The sequence below is a fragment of the Seriola lalandi genome, unplaced genomic scaffold (assembly GCF_002814215.2).
Source record: "Seriola lalandi dorsalis isolate HSWRI2012SDOR001 ecotype SW California unplaced genomic scaffold, Sedor1 jcf7180002054901, whole genome shotgun sequence".
NCBI lineage: Eukaryota > Metazoa > Chordata > Actinopteri > Carangiformes > Carangidae > Seriola > Seriola lalandi.
In genome coordinates this window covers 7214301-7222276 of record NW_019525453.1, presented here as the reverse complement: position 1 = coordinate 7222276, position 7976 = coordinate 7214301, and the positions used below count along the sequence as shown (strand labels likewise).

The following is a 7976-nucleotide window of genomic DNA, read 5'->3' as shown; positions in this document are numbered from 1 at the left end:
GGGGTGTTAGTAGGGTTGTGGGGGGCGGGGGGTTGGTAATCCCGGGGCAGCGGGGGCCGATACAGACCGGCCGGCTCGTCGGGCGTCAGCAGCTTTCTCTCGGCCTCATCATGCTGCCGGCGCCGCTCCACCTCCAGGCGAGTGTAGTACTCCTCCTCCTGTCTCCTCTAGGGGAGGGACAACCTGTTAGTACGCTCCACTCTCATTGGCTCTCACCTCAGTAAAGGACACTCACTGGCTAATCAGCTACAGACTACAGCTGGGGCTCTATTAGACATCAAGCACCACTACATTACAAACCACATGTGTCCCGACACCTGTCTCCCAGACTCTCACACAAACTAAACCTGGGCTTCATTAGACCTGGTCTAACTGGGCTGCCTCCTTAGATACAAAGATTTGGTCCATCTAAGTCCACCATGACAGAACTGATGCTTACACTCATAGATAAGGGCACTCATTTATAAAAAGTTTTCACTCCATTAACAGGCCTTTTTCACCCGAGACACTCTGACATGTCACTGTATGAAAAAGACACAAGTGAATTATAAAACTAATTATGGCTGAATTCCATGTCACAGCTTCTGTTTCAGGGTCCTGGTGTTGTGTTCACTGTCACACTATCATGTCCCTGTGCTTTTCCTACTGTGACATGTCAAAATGCCAACGGTCAAAAAGGCCCATCAAGCAGGTTAAAAAAATATATTTTGAAGTAGAAATGGATGATTTTCCAGCTGATGCTGAAGTGTGGACTTACATTTTCCTCCTTTTTGAACAGAACTTAACTTTACTGATGCAAATAAGGCGTCAACACTTAACAGTCGAGTGACATTTCTATTAAAGCTACAGTGTGCAACATGCTGTGTGCCAGCAGTGTGAAAACACAGCTGGCACAGCTGGAATTTGTTGTTCAGGGATGCATATTTTACTGAATATGAATCTGTTATTTACTTATTCAAATCGCTGTAATCAATTTCAATCAATTAGCTGTTCCGTCTATAAAGTGTTGCTCATCATGATTTGTTGGACCTAGAGTCCAAAACCCAAATATATTCAATTAACAGTGAGAGACAAGCAGCAAATTCTCACATTTGATTACTTAAATGATTAACATGCTATTAACACAATGATTATCATTTACAAGGAAAAAAAGTCCATTTTCATGTGTTTACTTTCATGATTTTTTAGATTTATGTCTCTGGTTTGACAGAGGAGGCAGAACTAGAAACCATAACCACAACTGAAGGAATCCATTTAAGTGTGCCATTTGAAATTATTTGATGATCAAGTTAAAGAATACATTAAAAAACAAAAAAAAACAGTTTTATAAATGATGCCCTTAAGCTGGACTTGTTCTGAAGTGGTAGTGTCACATCCATCCTCTTAAACTTGACCTGATCTTGTATAAACACCGGGGGCAACAGGATAAATAAGTCCAGGACTTTCTTGTTCTACCCTCCACAAAAGTCTGATATTTTCTACTTTTGCAGCACCTAAAAACCTGCTTCCTAGACCACCCTGTCTACCACCAGCTCCCCTCCCCTCAGCGCTCGGTGTGGGCATGTGTGCTCAAACTGTCTATGTTTCATATGTGTATCCTCAGTTTATACTAAAGGGTTTGTGGGTATGGTTGTGACTCCAGTGGCTGAGCTCTGGTATCTACACTTCAGGGAAGGGGCCTGTGATGTTACACATGAATCTACACTGGAGGAATGTGTTTAGATTTCTGGGTTTGGAGCCCGACCAGCTGCTCTGGGTCACATGTGCTTAATCTCGATGCTTGTGATGTTAAATTATCTTCACGTTTGTTTGTTTTGGTCCGTTTCATGTGTTGAAGGTCTGCTGTGGGCTGAATGTGGTCACGATCTTGTGTGTCCTCACCCTGATCACCCCTAAGGACACACACAGCCCCGTTAAATCTCTATTGCTGTGACGCTGATGTATCCGAGCTGATGTGATGGTTGAATCAGCCCATTTGGAATCTGAAGAAACTGGGAGGGATTAGTGGGTGCGTGGGTTTGAATGAGTGGTTGGCTGGGTCTCTGAATATGTACGGTATGGATGACTGAGGGCGGGTATGGGGCGGGAGGGTGTAGATTTCTTTGAGTGCGTGTGTGCATGAAGTGAATATAAAGCATGTGGTTTTTGGGAAAAGTGGGAGGGTGGGGCAGCATTCCCTTAACATAGTTTCTGAAGCGATGCTGGATGGAAATGGTAACAAAAAAATTAAATAAAAAATAATAAAATAAAAAACCTCACAAATCATAATGTAACTGCTTCCCCCCAAAAAACTCAAATAACTTCCTGACATACACTGACAACGACCAACAACAACAACAACAACAACAACAACATGATGGGGAGTCCCATGCTTTAGGTGGGTGGGAGCACATAACATGACACGGCAACACGTCACATAGGGTGGGGGGGCTGCACAGGATGAGGACATGCAACTGGACATCTTCAGATAAACATTAAACATCAGAAACACAGTCTTAACATCACAATACGATATAATAAAAAAATTATGTCATTAACAAATATTAAATATATTCTTAAACGTTACAACTGTCAACTTTCTACCATTTTATTTAACCCTTGTCCTTTCAGTGTTTAAAATCTTAAAAATAAACCAAGTGGTGGTGTAAAGTGCCAGATTTTTAAACATCCAGCGGTCTGATCAGGTCTGTTTAGGTCTGCAGTTCACGGGACAAATGCACCAAAAATAATAACAACACAGTGATAAAAAAAACACGGAGTATGTTTGATTTAACACACAAGTCGAAGATGGATGGGTGGACACCAGATCAGACCACTGGTCATTTAAAAATGAATTAACACTTATAAGACATATTAGTAATATGACGTTTTCCTAATAATCTGAATGGCCTGTATTTAGTAAGGAAAACATAAATTAAGTCATTACAACATAGATACAGTGGCTTAGGGACATTTTCAGGCACATTCACATGTTGCACACTTCACTGTGTTTAAACTGGATTAAATGTACGTTTTTTTGGTAATTAATTCTACACACAATAACCCACAACTAAACAAACACAGACATCAGTGAATGAATTATATATTATATATTTATCATTATATATTTATTTTATCCATTTCTATGGCGCTCAAAACTGAGCCCAGATCCTTGGGTTACTCTGTCGAGAATTAATTGCCAAAAAAAGCTACTCGTTTTACTTTAGTACAACTAGTACTTTAAATTAAATGTATTACACAGTAAAGTGTGAGGGGGTCTCAATACTTTTCAAAGCCACTGTATGATTTAGGGTTAGACTGATATGTAGCAGATGGGCTTTTATTTTTTTTTTTTATAAATCCATATGTCACCTACATCTGATATCATGGATGTAAATCAAGTGTTTTATATAAATATCCACTGTATCTTTACATTTACATACAATACATTTTAACAACAACTACAACTATTTTCACATATTGTACCATGTTAGCATAAAGTATTTAAACTGGTCATATCTGGTTATTTTGACTCCATGCAATTATCTTTAACTTTGAATATCAAATTAAACAAAGCTGAGTAACTTCCACTCAGTACCAGTAATAAAAAAAATTATTAGGTTAAATATGTAGTTTGCAAATGATGTTAAAAGTAACAACTTCAGAGTCTTCATCAGGGCAGAAACAGTAAAAACTTATCAACACATCAAGGTGTAATCAATCTGTTTTTACTTCATCTGCTCTAATGACTCAGTGCTGTTCAAATGTTTTAAACCAATATACTCAGCTAAATAAAGGCTTTTAGCATAACTTTTCCTTTATCTGTAAGTCTTGTTTTTTGTATATTTCAGAACTTATTTCAGCCTGAAAATACATAAATACATGAAACATGTATTTTGAAAATACTGACTAATTGCTATTTGCACATTCGGTGGGAAAATATCATCCTGTAACATCTCTTATCAGCCCAACCCTGTTCCACTTCTGCCCTGACTGACTCACTAAAGGCTTAAATATCATAACAACACATCCTACAGTCGCTTGTTTTCCTGAACTCTGACCTCACAGCTGCCACAGTTTCACAGACGGCTCACAGACAAACCGACCTTCTCCTCTGCCTCTCGTTTGGCTCTCTCCTCCTCTCTCCACCTCCTCTCCTCCTCCTGCTTTGCTCGCTCCTCCGCCTCCCGCTTGCGAATCTCCTCCAGCTGCTGCTTACGCCGTCGCTCCTCGTCCTGCAACTGTTCACATGCACACACACACACACACACACACGCAGAAGAGCATGCCAAAAGGCACGCAAAGACGGACACACATGCATACAAAACAAACAATTAGTACAACAATCATGTCATTCATACATAAACCCTGAAAACATTTCCACATCAAATGTCTGTTTCACTGCTCCAACACTAATGTTCACTAACATAATAATGTGAGGCAGTCTGATTTGTCTCACAGGACTGCTCCAGAGGGGAGGAGCAGTGTGCACTGCAAATACACAGCACAGTCAGACACACACACACACACACACACACTGCTGATCATGCAACAACAACATGCAACAACAGCAACCAGAACAGGGCAGAGCAAAAACAACAGCAGCCCTTTTCTTTAAGCTACTTCAGGTGCACTTGATTTTGGTTCATCCTAAGTTTAAAGGTCCCACTGAGCAGGAGAGGGAGGGTAAATCAAGCGTACCGGAAGTAACTGCAGCAGAAATATTCAAACCATCCCAACACAAACCCAGTGAAATACGGTGACACAAAAAACAAACAGACCTTTTCCCTGGTCTGGACGGTGGTTAAAGGGTCAGTTCAACCAAATAACAAAAACATATTTTGTCATTTACCCCTAGTGGAATCTGTCCATGCAGAAACTGTGTGAAGAGGTTGTGAGATGTGTTTCTTAGAGTCTGTATAAATCTATTTTTTTTGTAACTATTATTTTATTTAGATTTGTTTTTTATTCCTTATATTATATAATAATAATGTTTTTTAGAATCTAATTTAATTACCATTCGTTTTTATTATCAAATAATTGTATTGTATATTGTAATTGTATTTTAATATAATTTGTACATATATTATATTTTTAAGAGTGGTGAAGGCTTTTATAGATTGACGGGTGGAATTGAAGTCTACATAATCACCGATATGAGACACCCTGACACACTCACCTGGTGTGTGTGTGTGTGTGTGTGTGTGTGTGTGTGTGCGCGCGCGCGCGCGCGTGTGTGTGTGTGTGTGTGATGGACTGTTGATAATAATTTAATTCAAAGAAAGATGTAATAAAAACATTGGTGAGTGCCTATGTGTGAATTCACTGGAACTTTGCTGCTGGCTCCAAACAAGACTTCATATAAAGTAGAGCCTGTTTTCTTAAAGACCAACACCTACAACCAAGACAAGTGAAACCAAAACCATTTGCTTGGAGAGATAACAATAGAAGTAAGTCAGAAAATACATTTTTTGTATTATGGGTGAGCAGACCCTTTAAAAGAAGAACATAAAGAGGCTTAGCTGGTCACACACAAATGGATGGATGGATGAGTGGACAGATAGATGGATTCATAGACACCACAACATCATGACGAGGCCCTGTGCAGGCAGCTTTGGGGGCTCACAGGACTATCATGCATGGATCTTGACCTGGACGCCCCCCCTGTGATGAATTCAGCCATGCAGGTGCCACCTCAGTATGCACTCAAAACATCACTGCTGACAAGTCTCACGCCGACCTCAGCTCTGCTACTCTAATCGCATGGACAGGTTCGGTTTCCTGTGGCTTTTATGATTTGTGGAAACACCAGTATTTTAACGCTGGAACCAGCAGCTTCACTCGACGTCCCCCCCAGCAGTTGTTTTGAGTGGACAAAGAGATGGACAGCTTCCCCAGCCAAACAACATCAAGCATCCCAGGACGGCCTCTCCATGACCGGCTGCTCTGTAGCTAATCATGGCCAAGCCCTGCCTCCAACCCCGACCCACCCCCATGAAACGACAACAGTAGTCCAGATGGGTGGGGAGAAACACATATAGGAAACACGGGCAGGTGCGCAGCCCAGACAGAAAACAGGAAGTGATGTAAGGGCAGGGAGAGGATACTCGTCATTAACAGGAAGAACATACCAAGTCTAGAACAGAGATAGCTGGGACAGCAGTCTGCTGCTGAAGAAGAAGAAGAAGAAGAGAATAAAGAGTGAGAGATGGAGAGGAGGTAGGGAGGGAGGAAAGGGAGATACCCAAATACTGAATAGGAAAGTATGAAGGAGATAAAAATAAACTGGCAAAAGGGAGGGGAGGGAAGAGGGAGGAGAAACTGAGGAGTAAAATAGAAATAAGGAAAGGGAGAGGGAGGACAAACAGTAAAGTGAAAACATTGTTTTTCTCCACTGTGCTGATGAGCGGCTGTTTAAAAGCTCCTTCATCCACCACGTCCGAATGCAGCCACTGCACCACCTAACTACATCCTAAACATGGATCTCACTATTTTGAGATCCAATACACATATAAATCAGGGAATAATAACAAAAACTACAGAATCCAGATTATAACTGGAGTCACTGCAAACATTCAGTTTTATCTTTAAGTGACATCTTTCACTTCACGGCCTACTCTTCCCAAGGTTTTTACTTTTAATTTACACATAAATTATTTCTTTGGTTTGGAGTTTGTCTTTCTTCAAGAAAAGTTTATCTTTACTTTCTTTAATCAAATCAATCATCTAAGGATCGTGGCCAAATAAACCAGTGAGGGGCCCATGGAAAGATTTACTGTTAGGCCCCCCCCACATTAACTAGTTCATGGGGATTTGCTTAAACACATTCTTACTGAGGGCACCTCATTATAATATAAACTAAAATAATTCATGGCTTAATTTAAGTCCAAATGTCCAAATAATCATATCACTAAAACCAATTGACGCGCTGTGAACCTGAGGACTGTAGGAGAAGTCGTCCGCTTCACTCGGTTGGTAATTCACCCTGATTAAGGATGGGTCTAGGTTCTTGTGATTTTGGACAGTATAAATAAACTTGAAGTTCTCCTCTGTTATTGCCCTTTTTCACTGTAAACTATGCTGAATGTCCATTTGCAACCAGAAGGAGTTAACACATTACAGTACATAATACATTAGATTGAAGTTTAAATGATGCCATTATATAAAAAAAACAAAAACAAACATCCATTTATCACTTGGTGTAAACTGGTAAAGGCTGAAAAGTATATGTTTTAATCCTTCCAGACCACCCACATCAACAGACATACAACCACACCCTCACACATTCAACACCTTCCAGTGCCCACCACCACAGCCCACCATGTCTCACCACAACCAGTCACGCTTCAACAAATAAAAAAATAAAGCTGCAAAGATTTATGTATGTAAGGATGTCAACCACTTTTAGAAAGCAACAAGAATTAGTTTGAAACAAGTTCGACATTTTACAGCTGTTTTAGTACTAGAATGGTGCTCTCATGATACCTACAGTATTATCGGCTTAGTTTCTAACTATTACACGGTGTGCGCCACTATAAAAATATAAATCCAGCCGAGATAATGCTCCAGTTCTACCTTGGCATTATCCAGATTATGGAACAAATAAATCATCGACATCCAGTTGGGAAGCTGAGAACCCTGTAGAAACAGGACCAGTGGTCCCAGTTCATTCTTGCTATGCAACACGGCACTTCTGCTGCATTTGCATTATATGGGAAAGATGCTAATTAAAAGTTAAAATCAACAAAAGAAAAAAGTTATTTTCATTTCACTTTTACCTATTTAATGACATCGGAGGCTCAGCAGGAAACAACTATTTGTTGGATATTTGATTAATGCCTGACATTTCAATGCTAACAATATTGTGCTGGAGATAATAACTTGCATCACTGAATAAGTAAATGTGTTTAGAGCAGGAAAGAGAAACCAAATCCTACAGGAAACCTCAATCATGACATTTTTTAACTCTTCAAACGTCGTGTCGTGGTTATGTCCAT

At 40.1% G+C, this 7976-nt stretch overlaps 1 protein-coding gene across 1 annotated transcript in view; it reads right to left on the bottom strand.

The window, feature by feature from the left end:
- afdna (afadin, adherens junction formation factor a) overlaps window positions 1–7976 on the bottom strand; it is a 107633-nt gene that overhangs the window by 8784 nt on the left and 90873 nt on the right. The window contains 2 exon segments of the mRNA XM_087180389.1: window positions 1–167; window positions 4086–4220. The exon segment at window positions 1–167 is cut by the window's left edge and continues 1 nt beyond it. Of these exon segments, the coding sequence (XP_087036515.1) occupies window positions 1–167; window positions 4086–4220 (302 nt within the window).